We start from the raw sequence: 20,997 nt of genomic DNA, 5'->3' as shown, positions 1-20,997 counted from the left end.
GCGGCAGCTGCGTCCCCGGCTGAAGGGACGGGCGCGGGGGGAGAGGGTCGCTCGGCCTGATTTCCCTCGTGAGCCGCGCCCGAAGGAAAGCCGCTTCAACTCTCTCTCGGAGAGCCGCCCCTCGCCTCAACTCTCTCCAGCACTTCCTGCAGCGATGCCTCACATGCTGACGAGGCGGCGGCGGCTCAGCATCCCAAAGCGGCGGCCGGGGCAGAGGAGCTCCCGCCGAATCCGTCCAGGTTGCCCGTCATCCGGAGGACGCTGACAAGCCCGAACCGTCGGCCCCCTTTGCGGCAGGCGGGTAGCCGCCCATCTGTCGGGCTGCCTTGTGCTTTTGGACCCGGAGGCTCGCCCATTGCCATGAGGACTCCTCCCCAGCGGGGCCAGCGCCGAAAGAGGCGGATCCAGCGAGAGGCCGAGCCTCGGCGGTTGCCTCACGACGCAAAAAGAGTAATTGAGTCGCGCCGCCCTCTCAGTTCCCCCGTGAGGAGGAGGAGGAGGCTTCCCGTGCGGTTAATTCGGAGCCTATCCAGTTTCAAGGTGGAAGGAATGGCGACGGCCTGCGTTAGGCTGGTTTGGGAGAGGAGAAAAAAATAATACTTGGTCTAATTCTTCATCCAATAAAGTGGAAAAGGAGGATCCGGGTGTTTTTGTTTTTTGCTGCCCGGCCCATCACACGCAGCCGGGAGGAATCTTGCCGCAATCTGGCCCAGATGATAGATTCTTTCGGGTGATCGTAAAAAAAAAAAAAAAAAAAAGAGGAAAGACCCGCCTGGCAGAGCATTGCTGTGTTTCGATTAGCATTGGTGGGGAGGGGGAGTGAAGCGTAAACATGGAGCTCAGAGAATAGGCAAAGCGGTGTTTCTCAACCCAGGGAACTTTTAAGACTTATGGACTTCAACTCCCAGAATTCCCTAGCTAGCAAGGATTTCTGGGAGTTGAAGTCCACTCCTATGAAAGTTGCTGTGATTGAGAAACAGTGCACCACAGTAATGGGTGTGGCTTGTGGGAATTGGGTCCCCGCTCCCCTCCCTTCAATGGTTGACGTAACTGGAACCCCCCTCAGGTCTTTTCCCAAGGAGGGAAAGGACGCGAGGCAACCCGTAAAGCTCGTCTGCTTGTTTATTGTTCATGTACAGATGAGCGTCAGCTGCTAGGGCGGTTGTAAAGGGCATTAGGCAGCTAGAAGGCTAGCTTGGTCCCAAAGCATTGCTGGCCATGAGTATTTCGGGGGGAGACTGTGACGTGTGTCATTTTTGTCCCCGGAAAATGTACCTTTTCAATTTGTTTCAAGCTGACAAAAATAACCAGGTGATTTTCATCTTTTTTTTTTTTTTCAGGAACAAAAAAATGGATATGCTGAGCCACTGATAGCCTTTAATCCAGCTCATTTAATAATTAAAAAAAAAAGATTAGAAAAGGGGAGTAGAGCCAAATTAAAAAAAAAAATCTATCTCACCTTCTCCAGTGACATTCTAACATTATCTCTCCCTTTTGTGGTCTTTGTCAGCTGACACAGAGAAATTGATTTTGATTGCTTGTATGTCAAATGGATATTGACTTCGAACAACCACATAGGACAAAGAGACTACCCACTGCAAAAAGTTGGTTCTTTGGTGTTCCTCCAGAATCAAAGGCAGTATATCTGAAAGTAACAATTTCAGAATAGAAATAGTGGTGATTGGGGGGGAAGTATTGCTTCTCCTGTTTGGCTTCTGGGCTTTTTTTTTTATTCGAGTTTTTATTTTATAGCATATAAAAATTCCAATTTCAATTGAACAGTGTGTTGTCTGGGTACAAATATTTTTAGGAAATAATCAAAATATTTACAACAATATTAATTACCTTGATATTAATTATTAGTGTCAATAATAATAATAACAATATTATTTACTTAACCAATTCAACATACCTTCCTTATATCACTGATCCTTTCCATATATTTCCCTGTATCTAGCTCCTGTTTTTTTCAGCTAGCCATTGATAAAATAAATCCCAAGTCAGAAAGTATCTTCTGGGCTTTCTTGATGGTTAATGTAGGAATATATCCCTGAATAAAAAGTGCAGTATTTGATCTGACTTAGGAGCTTTTTTCTTGGTTTTTAATAATTAGAGATGTCTGTTATGTGCAAAAAAAGAAGGAGGAGGAGGAAAAATGCCCAGACAAAGCATGCATCTCTTCTGCAGTAAGTAAAATTAGTGTTACATATTCATGTTATGTTATATGATTAAATGAGTAAATTATTTAATAATTAAAATCAAACATACAAATGAATGTATGGAATTCAAATTCCCTAATAAAGGATTTGTACTCATAAAATTTTTCTTCAGGCATAGAAAAAGTTTAGCTTTTCAGACCATGGTATGGCAGATCGGGTGGCCTAGAGGTGGAGCCTAGAGGTGAGTTTGATCCTAGATAGAGGCTAATATTTTGAGTAGACTCTCCTGCTGGAGCAGGGGGTTGGACTAGATGACCTCCAAGGTCCCTTCCAACTCTTGTTATTCTATGATACTCTGTATAAAAAGAACAGATGAGTTTTCCACCCTTATAGATGTCTGCATACATGAAAGTATGTAATTTTGATTTCTGTTGTCCCTTGTTAGTTTAAAAATTATTTTATTATATATTTTTATATATTTTATTCAAAAGCTTAGAGAGTTTGCCCATTGTTCAGGCATGGATGCAAAACTTGTCCTACTTAACTTCAAATAAAATATGGAGTAATTTGCACACCAGGGCATTTTTGTGTGATTCAAAGTTTATTGCTCTTCTTCCGCATTCCTTTGTGGAGGTGGATTTTAATAGTACACACAGGATTATTTGTGCCATAATAGTGACTGACTAATGATTTGGGCTTTGGAAAGTTACCACATCTCATTTTCTAAAGGGTTCCTATTACTAGTAAATAAGCTTGTTTAATTATTTATAAAGCTGAGTTCTCATGTTGCATGTATCAGTGAAGAATGCATCCTCAGAATCTACCAGGACCCAACTGAAGTAACAAAGGAAATTATTATCTTGCTCTTTTTCTCTGTTGCAGGCATCTCTCTTAAGTTGGTATCTATCCGAATAATTCCTTGAAAAGGAAAACTGTCTGGGTTGTCATGTTTATTTTTCATGCTGAAAAGAGAAATGCAAAATGAATTCATAGTTCAGCAGTCTGTGAGTCTTGATTATCAGACTAATTTGACATTTTAATTGTCCTCATTGAGCAAGAAAATGTAATTTATCCATTCGGAGGAAGCTGCCTGGTACTGCATGTACCTAGTCCAGTTTTGTCTACTCTGATTGGCAAGACCTCTCCAGGGTGTCAGGCAGAGAATTCTTCATATCACTTGTTGCTGATCTTTAGAAAATTGATCTACAAATATCAGAGGCTGAAATTGGATTTTCTGTTTGCAAGGTCTATGTTCAATCACTGAGCTTTGGGCTCTATCCTGACTTCCACCCTGATAATTCATATCTTTGGGTGAAGAAGAAAGCTACTTTAGAATCTCTTTTTGACTTTCCCCCCCTTGATATTGCCATTTCTTTTCATTTTTTTTCTCCCTTGTTTCAAGTGTTTTATTTCATTTTCTTTGCAGGCTGGGCTTTTTAATTAGTGGACTATGAGACTGGATTTTTTTATAACCTCCAAGGAATGACATATGGGGAGAACATGGCAAAGACAGGTAAAATAGAGATCTGGTAGAACATGTACATAGCTGGAGATGAAAACCTTTTAAAGGTTTCCTTTTATTTAAAAAAGGCCTTTTTGACTGGCCATGTAATGTAAGCTTGGCTCAAATGTCTGTATCTATTCAGAAATCAGCTCCACTGGATTCAGTAAGATTGATTCCCATGCAGAATTGCTGCTGCATTGGTCTGAGCTTGTCATCTCCCTAGTAAGCAGAGGGTATTAGAAAGGGGATATGTAAGTCTACAAAAGTGGGGAAATTTCTAGATGTATCATCTGGAAGGGAACTTTGGGGAAAGCCTGCTATTAGGAGGGAGAAGCGTTTAGGCCTGGAAATGTAAGGAGTTTGATTGATGGAAAGTTTGTTTTAATTTCTGGAAATTGCCTGCTTTCCATTTGCATTGATAAAGTGTAGATAAAGTGCATAAATAACTAAGTACACGTGAAGCTTTCCCCCTAGGACATGTATAGTTAGATATGTATAATTAGATTTTAAAATGTTTGGCAAATGGAGAATATTTGAGATTAAGAAATAATTGCTAACAGAATCTCATCTGCCATCAGATGAGATTCTGCTGAAACGTTGCTACAACTTTAAAAGCACCACTATGGTGTTCGGCTTGGTTCGGGTATTCTCCCACGTCATTGTAGTTCTTTTTAAAGTTGTAGCAACGTTTCAGCAGAATCTCATCTGCCATCATCAGGCTTCTGTATTGTGTCCGTCTGTGGGTCAGACTTTTACAGTGGTTTCAGATTTAAATTTGGGGCAGCCTATTGCTGTGCCAGAATGGTTTTTTCTTCATCCTGATTGGTTGGGAGTCTTGGTCTGTGTTTATTGGTCTCGGAGTTTGCTGTGTTCTGCTTGATGGGTGTCTCTGATATCTTCTGTCTGTTTTTGGCTCTTTTTGTATCTTGATTGTCTGGCAGCATTGTGTTACTTTAATGGAGGCCTTTAGTGCAGCTTGGCTTCGGGTAAATGGACGGCTATCATTAGTTAGGAAGCTGGGTTTCATCTGGGTGCCTGGTTGGGGTGTGTTTGAGCTGGAGATATCAGGGGGGATCTGTTTGTGTCCAGGTGTTTGCCAGCTTCCTAACTAATGATAGCCGTCCATTTACCCGAAGCCAAGCTGCACTAAAGGCCTCCATTAAAGTAACACAATGCTGCCAGACAATCAAGATACAAAAAGAGCCAAAAACAGACAGAAGATATCAGAGACACCCATCAAGCAGAACACAGCAAACTCCGAGACCAATAAACACAGACCAAGACTCCCAACCAATCAGGATGAAGAAAAACCATTCTGGCACAGCAATAGGCTGCCCCAAATTTAAATCTGAAACCACTGTAAAAGTCTGACCCACAGACGGACACAATACAGAAGCCTGATGATGGCAGATGAGATTCTGCTGAAACGTTGCTACAACTTTAAAAGAACTACAATGACGTGGGAGAATACCCGAACCAAGCCAAAAACCATACATGTAAGTACCCGAAAACTTAAGAAAACATATATATATATATATATATATATGGATCTTTGGTTATTCGGGTTTTCTCCCGCGTAAGATTCAAAGTATCTAGGCAACGTTTGGCGAGGTCCCACTCGCCATCTTCAGGCTGGTGCTTTCGGCTTAGTGCCAGTGCAAGCAGTGTGTGACCGGAGCTGCCATCTCTATATATACAAGTGGTGGGGGATGGTGTGCTGGGCTGGTTGGCTGTGCTGCAGCCTCTTGATTGGTTGATGGAGTTGATGTTGGTATAATGGGCTGTGTAATGGCCTTTTGTTGTAGAGATATCCTGGATCTTGTGCTGTCATCTCCTGGGTTGTTAGCCTCTTGTGTTTTAACGGCTTGGGTAATGGGTTGTGTGATGGGCTTGTGAGTTCTTTTGTTGTGGTATCCTGGGTCTTGCATTGTAATCTCCTGGGTCGTTTGTGTTTTGATCTCTTTTCGATTAGCCTCCTGTGTAGTAACAGCTTGGGTAATGGGTTGTGTGATGACCTTGTGAGATTTATTGCTGTGGTATCCTTGGTCTTGTGCTGTGATATCCTGGGTCATTTGCTGTGTTGTGACTTCTTGGTTCTTGAGGTGTAATTTCTTGAGTTTTCTGATGTGATGTCCTGAGCGGGTGGCTGTGATGTAGCATTTTGGGTTTTTAATATGGCTTTGAGTTTGGGGTCTGGGTCTGTGTTCGTTTGGCTTCGAGTTCGTGGTCGTGCCACATCTTCATGGTGGGGGTGAGTTCGCTTCATGTATGGTTCAGAGGAGTTTGAAGTGGGTAGTGATGCAGCTGCAGTGCGGCTTCTGGTCTGTGGTCGTGTCTCATCTTCTGTGTGGGTGTGAGTCTGATTTTTACGTGGAAGTGTGGTGGTGGCATCTTGTGTGGCCCTCATGGGTGTGGGTCTGGTGTCATTTATCATGTTGGGTACTCGTCTGTTCATGAGGGCGGGTTTCCAAATGGCTGGTAAGCGGGAGGTGTCATCTCTTTTATTCATGCTGTGTGGGCGTTTTTCTATCTCTATGGCTTCTCTGATTATTCTGCTGCTGTGGTGTTCAGTTTTGGCGATAGTTCTGGTATTTTTAAAGTCAATCTCATGTCCTGTGGCTTTGAGGTGTTGGACCAGGAAGAGGTTGGTTCTTCTTTTTGATTGAGTTCTTATGTTCTTCAACGCGTGCACTTATTCTTCTGTTAGTTTGTCCAATGTATGTGGTGAGGCAGGCAGTGCAGGGGATTTCATATACTCCTTGGTTTTCTAACTCGATTTTGTCTTTAGGGTTTCTTAGGATGGTGGATATTTTTCTGTTTGTGCAGAATGCTGTTTTAATGTTGTGTTTTTGGAGGATCTTGCTGATTTTGTCTGTAGTGCCTTTTATATATGGGAGGAGGGCTTTGCCGTTCTCTTGTTCTCTGTCTTGGATTTTGGTTGGGGTTTCTTTTTGGATTAGGTGGGTGATCTTCTTTCTTTGAAATCCATTGGCTGTTATACGTTGGTGAGAGTGTTTAGTTCGGTTTTTAGGTGTTGTTCATCAGCTAAGCATTTTGTTCTGGAGATGAGTGTCTCAGCTACGGAATTGATCTGTGCTGGGTGGTGGTGTGAGAGTGCGTGTAGATAGCGGTTTGTATGTGTTTTCTTTTGGTAGATGGTGTGTCCTAGGGAGCCATTGGGTTTTTGTATACCAAGACATCTAGGAAGGGAAGTTGATTGTTAGCTTCTGTTTCCATGGTGAATTGTATTTTGGGGTGTAGGCTGTTGAGGTGTGTGAGGAAGTTGTTCAGTTTTTCTTTCCTGTGTGGCCAGATTATGAAGGTGTCATCTACGTATCTGAGCCAGAGTTTGGGTTGTGATCATATTTTTCTAGAGCTTGTGTTTCAAAGTGTTCCATGTAGAGGTTTGCGATGACAGGTGAGAGGGGTGATCCCATGGGTGCTCCTTCTATTTGTTTGTATTTTTGTCCATTGTAGGTGAAGTATGTATTGGATAGACAGTGGTTGGTCAGATTTAGGATGTGCTTGGGGGTTGTATTTGTTTTGGATGGCTGTCAAGGCTTCTTTTATTGGCACTTGGGTGAAGAGGGATATGACATCGAAGCTAACTAGTAGGTCGCTGGGTTGTAAGTTTTGTTTCTTTATGATCTCGATGAACTGGAATGAGTTTCTTACATGTGAGTTGATGGATTCTGCATAGGGCTGTAGTTGTTTGGCGAGGAATTTGGCTAGGTTTTGTAGAGGTGAGCCTATGGAGCTGACTATTGGTCTAAGTGGAGTTCCTTCTTTGTGTATCTTGGGGAGACCATAAAGCTTAGGGCATCTGGATGATTTCTCTCTGGGTATGATTCTTTGCTGGATTTCTTCACTGATGGGGAGGCTTTATTTTGGATCTGGTGGTTTTTCCAGGTAGGTGGTGGGGTCTGTCTTTAGGGGTTTGTATGTGGGGTCTAGGAGTAGGTTGGTTAACTTGGTTTGGTAGTCAGATGTGTTCATAACCACTGTCGCATTGCCCTTGTCTGCTGGTAGGATTATTATGCTGGTGTCTTCTTTCAGGTTACGTAGTGCAGTTTGTTCTTCTTTGGATAAGTTGCTTTTGGGTGGTTTGCTAGTGCAGAGGATGTTGGTGATTTGAGTCTGATTCTATTAGCCTCATCAGGGTTGGTTTTGGTCAGGCTGGTTTCAACTCCGCATATGATGGTTTCTGTGGGGATGTGTTTGGGAGCAACAGCAAAGTTGAATCCTTTTGAAAGGACCTTGGTTTCGCTTCGGTGAGGATCTTGTCTGAGATGTTGTGCACTGTTTGTTTCATGTGTGGCTGTGAGGGGGAGTTGGTTTCTGGCATTGTTGTAGTTTTCTGAGTTTGTTGGTGTGTGTGTCTGTCTTGAGGTGGTCTGTGTGTCGCATTCTCCAGACAGCGAGTTGTTTGGATTTGTCCCAAAGTAAGGGGTGAATCTTGTTGCTGAGTCTGAGGTGAAGTGTAAGAAGATCTTTGTTGATTTGGTCTAGGAGAAATCTTTTTGTGTGAAGTTCCTATATATATATATTATATATATATATATATATATATATATATATATATATATATATATATATATATATATATATATATGTTTTCTTAAGTTTGGCTGGTACTTACATGGTATGGTGTTCGAATTTCAATTGGATTTTGTGGGAGTTCTTTAAAGTTGTAGCAACGTTTCAGCAGAATCTCATCTGCCATCATCAGGCTTCTGTATTGTGTCCGTCTGTGAGTCAGACTTTTACAGTCAGTTTCAGATTTGAATTTGGGGCAGCCTATTGCTGTGCCAGAATGGTTTTTTCTTCATCCTGATTGGTTGGGAGTCTTGGTCTGTGTTTATTGGTCTCGGAGTTTGCTGTGTTCTGCTTGATTGGTGTCTCTAATATCTTCTGTCTGTTTTTTGGCTCTTTTTGTATCTTGATTGGCTGGCAGCATTGTGTTGCTTTAATGGAGGCCTTTAGTGCAGCTTGGCTTCGGGGTAAATGGACGGCTATCATTAGTTAGGAAGCTGGGTTTCATCTGGGTGCCTGGTTGGGTGTGTTTGAGCTGGAGGTATCAGGGGGATCTGTTTGTGCCCAGGTGTTTGCCTGGCTTGTGGTGTGGAGATTTTTTTGTTTGTGAGTGCAGGCTTCCAAATGATTGACAGCCTGGTGGAATCATCTCTTCTGTTCATGCTTTCTGGTCTTTTTCAATCTCTATGGCTTCTCTGATGATTCTGTGATTAGGTTTTCTATAGTGGCCAGGGTTTTGGTGCCATTGAAGTTGATGCTATGACCTGTGGCTTCCATGTGTTGGACTAGTGAGGAAGTGTGTTCCAGATTTTTGACTGCATTTTTGTGTTCATCCAGGCGGGTGCTTATTCTTCTATTGGTCTGTCCAATGTATGTGGCCGGGCATGATGCACAGGGGACTTCGTATATGCCTTGGTTTTCCAGGTCAATTTTATCTTTGGGGTTGCTAAGGATGGCTGCTATTTTTCTGTCTGTTTTGAAGGCAGTCCTGATGTGATGTCTGTGTAGTACCTTACTAATTTTGTCTGTAGTACCTCTTATGTAGGGCAGGACAGCTGTTCCATAGGTCTGTTCATCTTCTGGGTCTCTATTATGTTTCAGTGTGTTTTTGTGGATCAAGCTGGTGATTTTGCTTTTGTGGAAGCCGTTGGCTGTCAGTACTTTAGTCAGGGTGCATAGTTCAGTCTTAATGTGTGTCTTGTCTGCCAGGCGTTTGGTTCTGGTAATTAGTGTTTTAGCCACGGAGTTTATCTGTGCTGGGTGGTGGTGGGATTGGGCGTTGAGGTAGCGGTTGGTGTGGGTTTTCTTCTGGTATATGGTGTGTCCTAGTGTGCCATCTGTTTTTTTGTAGATTAGTACATCTAGGAATGGTAGTTGTTTGTTTGTTTCTGTTTCCATGGTGAACTTGATTTTGGGGTGTGCGCTGTTTAGGTGTGTTAGGAAATTGTTTAGGTTTTCTTGTCCATGGGGCCAAATCACGAATGTGTCATCGATGTATCTTAACCATAGTTTGGGTTTGAGGATGGCATTGGCCAGGGCTCTGGATTCGAATTCTTCCATGAACAGGTTTGCAATGACAGGTGACAGTGGTGATCCCATGGGAGCTCCTTCTATTTGTTTGTATCTTTGTCCTTTGTATATGAAATATGTGTTGGTTAGGCAGTGTTCTGTTAGTTCCATGAGGTGTTTAGCTGGTTGGTATTTATTTTTGATGATTTCAAGGGTCTCTTTTATCGGGACTTGAGTGAATAGTGAAACCACGTCAAAACTTACAAGCAGATCTTCTTGCTCCACGTGTAGATCTTTGATCATTTCCAAGAAGTGGTATGAGTTTTTACATGAGAAGCTGCTGTTTCAGCATGGGGCTGTAGCTCTTTTGCTAGGTGTTTAGCTAGGTTTTGTAGTGGTGCTCCTCTGGAGCTGACTATGGGTCTGAGAGGTATGCCTTCTTTGTGTATTTTTGGGAGGCCGTATAGTTTGGGGCATCTGGAAGATTTCTCTCTGGGTATGATCATGTGTTGGATCTCTTTGCTTATGTGGCTGGTTATAATTTTCTTCTTGGTTAATTTTTCCAGATATGTGGTTGGGTCAGTGTTTATGGGTTTGTATGTGGAGTCTTGGAGTAGGTCTGTCAATTTTGTTTCGTAGTCTTTTCTGTCCATTACTACAGTGGCATTCCCTTTGTCTGCTGGGAGGATGATTATGCTGCTATCTCTTTTCAGGGTTTGTAGTGCTTTGATTTCATTTTTCTGTAAGTTGCTTTTTGGTGGTTTGCTTGTGCATAAGATGTTGGTAACTTGGTGTCTTATTTTATCAGCTTCATCTGTATTTAATTTAGTTAGGCTGGATTCTACTGCACATATGATGGATTCTGTGGGGATTTTTTGGGGTGCTATAGCATAATTGAATCCTTTGGTTAGGACATCTGTTTCTGTTTTGGTGAGTTCTCTGTTGGAAACGTTGTGCACTAATTGTTTCAGGTGTTGTTGTGAGTTGTTGGGGGTTTTCTTGTCATGTTCTAATTTCTTTAGTTTTTTCAATAATTTTTCTTGTTTGTAAATGCCTTCAGAATCAGCTCTCCAAGTTGTAAGTTGTTTTATCTTGTCCCAAAGTAGAGGGTGGATTTTGCTGCTCAGTTCCAGGTGTAGTGCTAGCAAATCTTTGTTTAACTGATCTAATCGGAATCTCTTATTGTGGAGCTGGTTCCTTAGTAAAGCCATTTCAGTTCTTTTCAGGATACGTTTAGTGTACACCCCAAAATCAAGTTCACCATGGAAACAGAAACAAACAAACAACTACCATTCCTAGATGTACTAATCTACAAAAAAACAGATGGCACACTAGGACACACCATATACCAGAAGAAAACCCACACCAACCGCTACCTCAACGCCCAATCCCACCACCACCCAGCACAGATAAACTCCGTGGCTAAAACACTAATTACCAGAACCAAACGCCTGGCAGACAAGACACACATTAAGACTGAATATTAATATATATTCAGCTCTTTAATTTCAATTTTTTTACAATTTTATTGACAGTGGTTGTTAGCTAGAGTAAATAGCACTACATGTTTTATTAACTTTCTGATCATGGTGTTCTTATGTGAGTGATATTGTTTATGTAGCAAAAAAATGCTATCTGCTCACCTTGTCTGTAGTGAAAAAACTGCATTCTTTTTTAAAAGTGTTTTGAGGTTGTATGATAAACAAGAATATGAACTTTTTAACACTCCTGCTATTGCCAGTTTGATTTGTTTTGAATCACTTTTCAATAATATTTTACACAACTTGGATTTAACAGTGCTTATGAAAATTTCTCTTCAAATTTTCCACCCGCAACATCTACCACTGTTGACAGAAATGCTAGTAACACCAGACAAAGAATTAAGATGTTTAAAAATAAGAGCTGATTAAAATAGAGATATCTGTGGAGATCTGATACAAAAAGTGTGATTATGATTTTTTAATAAGAGCTTGCCTCAGAAATATCCTTCAGAACTTTATAATTCATGTATCATAATATTTAAATATATTTACCTAATAAATATAACTCAGATAATTGTGTCTTTTATTTCCAAAACAGAAGCAGTAGAATGCTTTTCCCTGTATGACATCAGTGCTATTGTTTATACCAAATCCACGCATAGAATTATTTTGCCCATGATTGCTGAACTTTACAATTTAATAATAGCAATTGAGCAGAGAGAAATTACCCATGAAGCTTTTGCCAATTTAGAGACAACTGCAGAAGAATTAGCAAAAGCTACGGAAGAATTCAGCTGTATTGCTAGAAGGTAATATTTATTTTAAAATATAAGCTATTTAATTGTGAATTTTGGGCTCAAGCTAACCATCAAGTAATTTATATATTATAAGAAGGAAATGTAGGTTTGCAACTCAAAAAAAAGCTGTGCAGAACAATGTTAGGTGTCGGATATGCGACCTCAAAGACCGGTTTGTTTACAGTACCAGCTCCCATTAACTGAGCTAAATGCCACATCTTTTGTCCCATTCTAGGCTGGCTGAAGAATCTGGTGATGAGGTCCTTGAGAAAGAGATGGTGCCAGCAACTCAAACTCTCCTGGTATCAGGAAAAAACATCCTTCTTGCTGTTCAGAAGCTTCTCATTCAACCCGATGCTTGCAATTCTGTAGAAGAATTGGCTGTTTCTGCAAAAAGGATACTTGTGGGAACTATAAAAGTACATTAAATTTATTCCTAACTATTGAAACATAGTTTGGCATGTTTGGCATAGCAGCTGGTCAGTTATGTGCAGAGCATTTGTGAAAGCTTGTTGCTAAAAGCAAGATATTCCTTGCCTTCTATCTGGTTGCTTTTGAGGTTTTGGGTAGAAATGAAAAATAAACCTTTGCTCATTTCTGCTATACTGTTTATATTCTTATGTCCCACAATGGGTACTGAAGTTTCTGCAAATGGCAAAATCTCAGATACGTATCGGCTGCCAAAGGTTCAACTATCTATATGCCTTTAAGGATGGCTAGATCTGTAGCAATATAAAAATGATGATACAGCAGTATTCTGCCAGTACATTCCACCCCAAGAAGAAAACAAATAATTGATCTGTACCTCTTACTTATGACTAGCTACTACTAAAATACATGAGCAGAAAATGCTTGACTATCAATTGATATTTGTCAGATCAAAAAAGGATTACCTCAGGGACCTCATTTTGTTATCTCAACTTGAGGGGTAAGAGAAGAATTATGGAGTAGAAGGAGAATCTGAAGTCATTCTAAATACTTCCCAATTATAGCAATAATGACCTCCATGCAACAAAGATTTTACTGATGTGGCAGTGTAGCCATTTTCTAATTAGTAGTAATAGCAGTTATAGAAAGTAAGGAAGATGATCTTGATGGAGATATGCAAGATCAGTTGTCAGGGCAATGAGGGAATGAAACATATTTTAAGCCCACAATGGAGATTGTTTGGAAGGCTCACCTCCCTAATTTACTGAAGCATGAAAAGGAATAAGAGGTACAGCAGAACCAGATTTGCAAGTTTCTGTCTTTATGGCAGATTTCATTAAAAGTTGTTTTAGACTTCTTGTGGAATTGATTTCTTAGTCTGGTGTCTGTTTAGTGGGATTGATAGTCCTAGAGGACTATATTATATGTACAGATAAAGTAGTTCTACTTGTATATTATTAATGATTTACTGTACAATAGTAAGTTTTCAGATACTTTTTAATGATATTAACAAGGGAGATTATTATCTGTTTTAAATACACTACAGAAAGGGAAGATTGGTCTTTTTGATATATTCTAAAAGTTTGTCCTTCAGCGAATCCTCCACTTTATTATATTACAGATATGTTATAAGGATGTCACTATTTTACATTTTCTATAGAAAGATGGAAGCAATTGGCAGCATGCAAATTTAAATTGTGGTTTATCAGAATTGTGCAATATCACTAGGCTGCTTATACTCCTGTTTTAATTCTATTGCCCTTTCATAAGTTGAAATAGCATAATCTCCCCCCTCCCCAGATGCCTCCTAAACAGAACACAGAGGTACTGGGAAGTAAGTATTTTGTATTTAAATAATGGATGAAAAGGAAAGGGAGAGAAATCATAAATAAAATTGACCAGGCTTCCTTTATGACTCACATGGTATTTCTAATCTGTATTCAGGTAGAGTTATAGCAGAATAGGATGAACAAAGAAGTGGAAGATGAATAGTGAGGCTGTACAATCATATAGCTAGATTTGCCTCATTCCCACTGGACTATGGACTATGAAAGGTGGATGTTTTTTTGCACTTGGTGGTGGTATGATGAATGATAGAATCAGTCAATCACTTTGCCTAACATATATTGGGTCTTTACAATTAAAGGCAGGATAGGAATTGACAATGGGGACAGCAAATCAACGAGAGGTTGATGGCATTTTAACTTAGCTGGGGAGAACGGCCCCAAATGACACTGTTGTTAACATTGCCAAATAACTTTGCCAAATAGATTGTTGCAATAATCTTGACTACTGTAAAAAGAGACTTCTCTTAACAATTGCTGATATTACCATTATATTTTAAAATTTAATTTACAAGGTTTTCTGGGCACAAGAGGATTCCACCATCAGGCAAATAATCCAAGCTGCTCGTTGGCTATTTGATTGCCTGCTGATGCTGGACTCTGCTGAAGATGTATCAGCGTTACTAAGTGCTTTTCGCCCCTTTTCAGAGGCTCTCCTGTTACTCATCAATCTGACAGAAAGACTCCTTTGGGATCTTAAAGAATCTTTGCAACGGAAACATTTAGCTGAAAACCTGCAGATCCTTAAAAACAGCATCCCTATGTTATTCACAGCAAAAGTCAGCCACCTTCAGCATCCCCACGAGCAGCAAATGAACCTATCAAAAAATTATATTTTTGACTTAGCAAAAAGTAGTATTAAAAAATTGATATCCCTGTTGAGGAGCAACATAGGAAGAACAAAAAAATTGCATGAAAGGTATGGCCTTTTCCCCCAGTATTTGCATCAATTTCTAGGCCTTATGTTTAGTCCACAGCCAATTCATCTACATGAAGATAAATTAAACTTACCTGTAGAAGTGCTAATTTTCTATTGCATGCTGTTTGCTGATTCATCAAGAGCAACTCTAAAGCAAAAACTAATTCAACTTTGTCATCATTTACTGAAATTCAGAAAAGTGATTGTCATGGATGTAAGCACATTTAATGGCTTTCCAAAGGAAAATATAAAAGATGAGTGTTTGGCCATGAAAACTGAGTTGGAACATCTTAATCAAGTAATACGTTCTGCTGTTATCTATCATGTTTTGGATAATTTGGTTGATATTAAAGGCCCCATGAGGAGACTGATAGAAGCTGCCATGGAGCCATGTTCTCATGTTGGAAAGGAAGACCTCCTAAGAAAATTGAAACCTTTGGCTACCACATTCTTCAGCCATTCCACGCAGATGCTTAAAGCAGCCAATTTGATTCTTGTTACATGCACTGAAAGGGAAACTGCTGAAGATATTGAACAGTGTATAGAACAATTTCATAGACTTCTTGCCACAGTGCCTGGTCTCCTGAGTGAACTGAGCCTTTTTCCAGGAAATGATGATGTGTCTAAAAAATTAAACTTCTTGTCTCAAATATGGTCAAGCACAACAGAAAGTTTGATGATGTGTTTGGACAAAATACTGGATTTGCATGAATTCCTTGATGCATCTGTTCAAGAGTTGATGAGACACAAAGAAGCAAGTGAAAAAGCTTTAGATATGCAGCACTTTGAACATTTTTTGGGGCACACATCTAGACTATGCAGACAAGCAACACAGATAGTTGAGTTTGTTAATAGATTTGTGGCCAAAGCCAGAGATCCCATTTTCCGGAATGGGCTCTTGGTTTTAATTAAACAGCTGAAAAATGCCATAACACAGACAGAAATTAGCATAAATTGGTATATGGCAAGAATGACCAGTTTGCAAGCTAAAGAAGAATATTCAGAGAGGACAAAGGAATTGATAGAGTTTGCTTGTAATGTCCGAAAGGGGCTAGATGAATGTAATCAGCCAGATATTCTTAGTCCACTTCGGGATGGTGTCCATGATTTCAATATTTCCATAGATTTTCCAGATGCCCTTGCTTCACAGGATCCTATGGAATTTAGTATACAAAGTTTCATAAAAGAAAATAGCTCAAATAATGCAGAATTGCTGGTCGAGTCTTTGGATAAATTTAAACCAGCCTATTGTCCTTCTCCGGAATTTCCCAGAATAAATATTATATACCAGAAAGATGCAGTCAGAAGAGCTAATTTACACCCACTGATTAGTGAGCTGACAACAGCAACAAGAATACATGATGCCATACACCTGAATAGCATTTGTGCTGATTTGCTAGAACTTGCTAACTGTTGTATTGATGCAGCTAAAGAAGCCTTACGGATTGTTGAATCACCTATGTCTGATAAATTATTGCATTACAAAGAAATAGTGGCGTTAATCCCTCATTTTATTGGATTAGCTGGAGAAGTAGAGGCAAACCCTGTTCTCAATTCAGAGCAACTGCTGCAAACAGCTATGTTGCTTTCTAAGAAGATTGATGAGACAAAGCACAGTCTGACTTTCGTTGTAAGTTCTTGGTACAGGCTGGCAAAGCAGTTAGTTGGCTTTATGCCTCCATGTAGTTCTCATGACGAAATTCAAAGTTTAGATGAGATCATGAAGATTTTAGAGACGCTGGTTCAGTTAATTAGCAAAGTGGTCCATTCAGATGACAGAAAATTGCTCCCCGAGTGTTCCAGCCTTCAGGAAATTTTCCTACGAGTTCAAATTCAGTTCACTTGTGTACAAACTAGAACAAAATATCTGCTTGAAAAAGCACAGGATATTAGTAAATCTCATCCTGATTTTGCTAAACAGGACAGTTTTGATGCAAGTTGCATTCTGTGGTCTGTTACCATCCAAGCATTGTTAAATATTGTAGATCAGTTTATAGGAAGAGATGTATTAGCCTTAAAAGAGTTACAAACTAAAATGAAACATCGGCTTTGCTTGCAGAGCACGCTGACAACAGTATCTGAAAATTCTGTTAGAATACAGGAAGCTGCGAAATTGTCAATTCTGTTATGTGCTAGACAAGGTATTGAGAATGAGATCCCATCTCAAACAGAACAGATCAAAATATTGACAGAATCTCTGCTTCAAGTTGCAAATGCTCTGGCAGTCTCTCCAATAGCTGCTCCCAGTTTATTGGTTCAGTTTGAGGTTCTCCAAAGAAAACTTGCCATAACAGTCAAAGCCGTCTTGCTTCAACTGAATGGACTCAATGGAGAATACTTGAGCAGCATCCAGAGTGTTGTCAAATTAAGCCAATTTATATCACATGGCACTGGAAGTGACAGTGACCTCATCCAAAAGGAGACCTTTGGAAGAAAGGCAGCCTTTCTCAAAGCAAATATCCAAACAGTGGACAAAGTCATCCGGGATGCACTGGAGGAGCCATCCAAATTTCTAAAGCCGAAAGAGAATGTACTCACCACTACAGGCAACCTTCTCCTCCTTACGGATGAAATTATGGGACTGGCTGGACAATTCCAACTAGACCAGCATCATCATCTGGTAGATAGTCTTCTGTATGAGTGGTCTGCTAAAGCTGGTTATCTTGTAAGACAGCTTCAGTCCATGAAAGGCATGAGTGAAACAGTTCTGCAAGTTGTTAGAAGGTGCTTACAAAATGACGAGGGACATATTTATTCCATCCAGCCTTCCTCGTTGAAGAAAGAAGATTGCACGCAGCATCAGAACACCCCATCCCAAGAACACAAAGCCATCAAGGCTGGAGAAGGATTTTTTTCTGCCTGTAACAAAATTACCATGGTAATATTGACCTCTTTCTAAAGCACAAAAGAGTTACATATGTTTTAAATTATAGCCATAGAGAAAATGTGATCTTTTGTCCGATATGAGGACACAGTTATAGGACAGCAGGTTTTACATGGTCTGGTACACAATGCTTTTCACTATTCTGTATCATTAAGTTTAATAGTGGATGCTGATGTTTTAAATAATATTTGTGGAATATTGAGAGACATGGGCACAGCAATGACATTGATATTGTTGGAATGGCCTGGAGCAGAATTTTCAGCTCTTTTAAAATCATGTTCACCACATTAGCTCACCAGTCCCTTTGGGCTCTCAGGCCTGCTGACACAACCAAGTCTTGAGGGACCATCAGAAGCTCAGAAAAGATGAGATCAAGCTCCCTTTAGAGGGAAAAGATCCCACAGTGCAGGTATCACTACAGAAAATGCCAGTCACACTGTCATCTAGCGGGCTACATTTTAGCTCCCTAGATGACAGAACCCATAAGATGTCCTCTTTGCTAGATTTGGGGAACGGGCAGATTAAATCGGAGGGAGATTGTCCCTCAAACCCACATCATGAAGGGCTTTAAAGGTCAATACCAACACATTGAATTGAGCTTGGAAATAAATTGGTAACCAATGCAGCTCCCAAAGCGGAGGTGTAATGTGTGTTCTGCAAAAAATACATAACTCCTCATACTGCTGCATTTTGCAGCAGCTGAAGTTTCCTGATACTTTTCAAAGGCAGCCCCATGTAGAGCACATTGAATTAGTCCAAGCAGAAGGTAGGGGGCGTGCATAAGCACACCAACGTGCCTACCGTCCCTGTCCTATTGTTTCTCTTATTCTTTTATTTTTCTTATATGTACCCATTTCATATATTCACAACTATGTATACACTTGTACTTATTATCTTGTAAACAATTGACAAATCAAATAAATAAATAAAAATAAATAAAGGTGACCAGGGCATAACTGACCATGAGTAGTGTCCTTTGATCTAGGATCAAGCGCAGCTGGCACATGAAGTTGTGCAAAGGCCCCTTCTCTATGAACACCACTTGCTAATCGAGCAGAAGTCTCCGGATTGTGCACAGGGTCTGTTTGACACAGTGCAACTCCAACCAATACCAAAGATGTATAATCCTAGACCCAGAGGGTCTCAAACACTAAATCTACCCTTGACAGAGTTCAGTTGAAGCCTGTTGTTCCCCATCCAGAGCCTCATAGTCTCCAGATGCTGGGATAAGATGTCCACAGCATCGCTTAATTTGCCTGGGGTAGAGATGTATAAGTGGGTATCATCAGCATAATGATGATGCCTCAGCTCATGGCAGCATATGATTTCACCCAATGGTTTCATATCACCCATATGGTTTTCATAAGTTAAATAGGAGAGACAAGAGCCTGATCCCTGCAGCACCCCACACAGTTTGATCTGGGGTAGAATCTCCCTTCCCAATTGCTACTGACTGGGATTGACTCTGGACAAAGAGACAACCCAACACCAATCCTCTGAATTGATCCAGAAGGGATCAGCAGGGTTGATAATATTGAAAGCTGCTAAGAGGTCAAATAAGACAAGGATGGTCATACAGCCACCACCTTGGTCATGCCAGAGAGCCAAAGTGCTACCAATATCCTTTCCATTCCATATCCAGGTCTGAATTCTGACAGATAAGGATCCTGATAATCATCCAAGGTCCTATCAAGCAGTTGCACAGCCACCATTGCACTTATTTTTCTGGAGTGCAGCAATGAAACTAGGAGGAGAAGCATTGGGTGGACACATTATGTCTTCGAGTCTTTGCTTGGGACCTCACAATTCTGATAACATTAGTGGTTTTCAGGCAGCATGGCCAAACTGCAGGCTTGCCACCATAATTTCTGGAGGTTGGTGGGTTGTGTGGTGGTGGGTTGCCTCACAGCATAAACCTTTTGAAAGAATATGAACATCCTGGAGCTTCAGAGATAAATAAACTGTTTTGTTATCTCCACAGTATTGGGAAGATCCTCCAAGTGATTTCCAGACTGGTCACTCTGAATGCAGTTTGAGATCCAGTCCAACCTCATCACTGGGAGACTCGGAGAACCATGGCTGTCTTATTTCACAAATAATCGAGGAAATGAGAATTCAAGTGTCATACATGGCTCAGTTTCTAAAAAGGAAAGGGCCAATCATGGTATTTCCTCTTTAACAGTTTTGCATGAAAGAGTGTGTATTGGGGATAATATCTTATTTTGCCTTTCCCTTCAAATTATTTTGTTACATTTTAAAAATCAATCATTGTTAAACATTTCAACATTTTAATTTCTTATTAACAGCTGAAGTCAAGCCATTCTAATTTTCTATTTTTACAGAACAATACCATCTTATGTATCTTTTTGAAATTGTACCCTTTGTCCCTAAAAAATTCCTCTTTTCCCATCTAATTTCAAAACTTTTCTCTGCCTTTCCCTTTCTTTCTTCCCCACCAAATCTTCCTACCCCCTTCTTCTAGCCTCTGCCTGCTGGCATCCCTTCTCTGTTGTGTTCCCTTTTCTCTTTGTTTACTATCATTATATTTATTTTGCATCTTATTTTTCTTTTCTTAAATGTTTTTTAGATCTTAAGTCCTTCATTTTCCTCGCTTTCTTCCTTCCTTCTTTCTTAGTTAAATTTTGGAATTCATTAAAGATGGCATGTCTTCATCTTCTTCTTCTTGTTGTTCTTCTGCCTCCATCTGTTGTATTGTTTGTTGATAGTTAACCAGCGCCATTTCTAAAAATAGGAAGGCTTTTTCCATACCATCTTTACCGGCTGTTTTTATTTGCTCATATTCTTCCCTCAGTTCCTCAAAAGAAAAAGCCATTATAGATCTTTTCTTTCCTTTTTCCCTCTTTTCTTCTTACACCAACCAAGAAATTTCAAAAAAAAGTAAAACAATCCCAAAATCCACAATCCTCAATCAATCCAAGCCAAGACAAAATTCTCCCTTTCTTCCAGGGGTAGTATCAGACAAAAAGAAAAAGAAAGTCCAAATCTGTATTTTGAAGCCTTATTGGAGTTCTATTTCTGTCTTCAAATCCTTAAGGCATCTCCTCCAACAAAATCAAACCAGATGAATATATTTTTGTCCTCTCCCTTCCGACTTATCCCATAAAGCTAGTTTTGCCTGAAAAAACAGGTTTCTCAATGTCCACTTATTAATTCCGCGGGAAGGAGAGTAAACTTTCCTTTCAGCACCACCAAACTGCCGCTTTTTTCCTCTCTTCTAGAAGGTATCATTCAGAAAGTCATAATTTTCAGGAGTTTTGTTAAATATGTCTTAGAGTCCTGGGAACCAAGAAAAACTTTCTCTTTTCAAAACTTTCTCCACTTCCTCCTGCGCATTCTTACCCGGCTGCCAGCTTCTTTGTGGCGGCCATTGCGGACCGCCGCTGCACTGTCTTGGGAAAAGGGGTTCTGCCGGCCGGGA

General features: G+C 40.3%; 1 protein-coding gene across 4 annotated transcripts; it reads left to right on the top strand.

Moving 5' to 3' along the window:
- Positions 1 to 457: 457 nt before the first annotated feature.
- On the top strand, positions 458 to 19,783 carry LOC148132761 (uncharacterized). 4 transcript variants are annotated; one of them, XM_087962114.1, is made up of 7 exons: positions 458 to 1,311; positions 3,042 to 3,163; positions 3,586 to 3,672; positions 11,785 to 11,995; positions 12,219 to 12,402; positions 14,271 to 17,552; positions 19,540 to 19,783. In XM_087962114.1, exons 3-7 carry the CDS (start codon positions 3,642 to 3,644, stop codon positions 19,735 to 19,737), a joined length of 3,906 nt encoding a protein of 1,301 aa, XP_087818240.1. In that variant the 5' UTR covers positions 458 to 1,311; positions 3,042 to 3,163; positions 3,586 to 3,641; the 3' UTR covers positions 19,738 to 19,783. The 4 variants fall into 4 exon arrangements, with proteins under 4 accessions (XP_087818240.1, XP_087818231.1, XP_087818234.1 ...); XM_087962105.1 differs by having other exon boundaries at positions 458 to 2,186; XM_087962108.1 differs by lacking the exon at positions 458 to 1,311 and adding an exon at positions 2,196 to 2,570.
- The last annotated feature ends 1,214 nt before the right edge of the window (positions 19,784 to 20,997 follow it).

The sequence above is a fragment of the Notechis scutatus genome, chromosome 1, assembly GCF_049901735.1.
Source record: "Notechis scutatus isolate UNSWTSFEM ecotype Mainland chromosome 1, rNotScu1.2, whole genome shotgun sequence".
NCBI classification, from domain to species: Eukaryota; Metazoa; Chordata; class Lepidosauria; order Squamata; family Elapidae; genus Notechis; species Notechis scutatus.
This window is presented reverse-complemented; position numbering and strand designations above follow the sequence as displayed.

What these genes read in the sequence shown, in the direction of transcription:
- LOC148132761 (XM_087962114.1), top strand. Translation starts at nt 3,642, where the DNA reads ATGACATATGGGGAGAACATGGCAAAGACAG. An exon ending in GGAGAACATGGCAAAGACAG is followed by an intron (nt 3,673 to 11,784) that starts GTAAAATAGAGA and finishes TTTCCAAAACAG; the next exon opens with AAGCAGTAGAATGCTTTTCC. An exon ending in TTCAGCTGTATTGCTAGAAG is followed by an intron (nt 11,996 to 12,218) that starts GTAATATTTATT and finishes GTCCCATTCTAG; the next exon opens with GCTGGCTGAAGAATCTGGTG.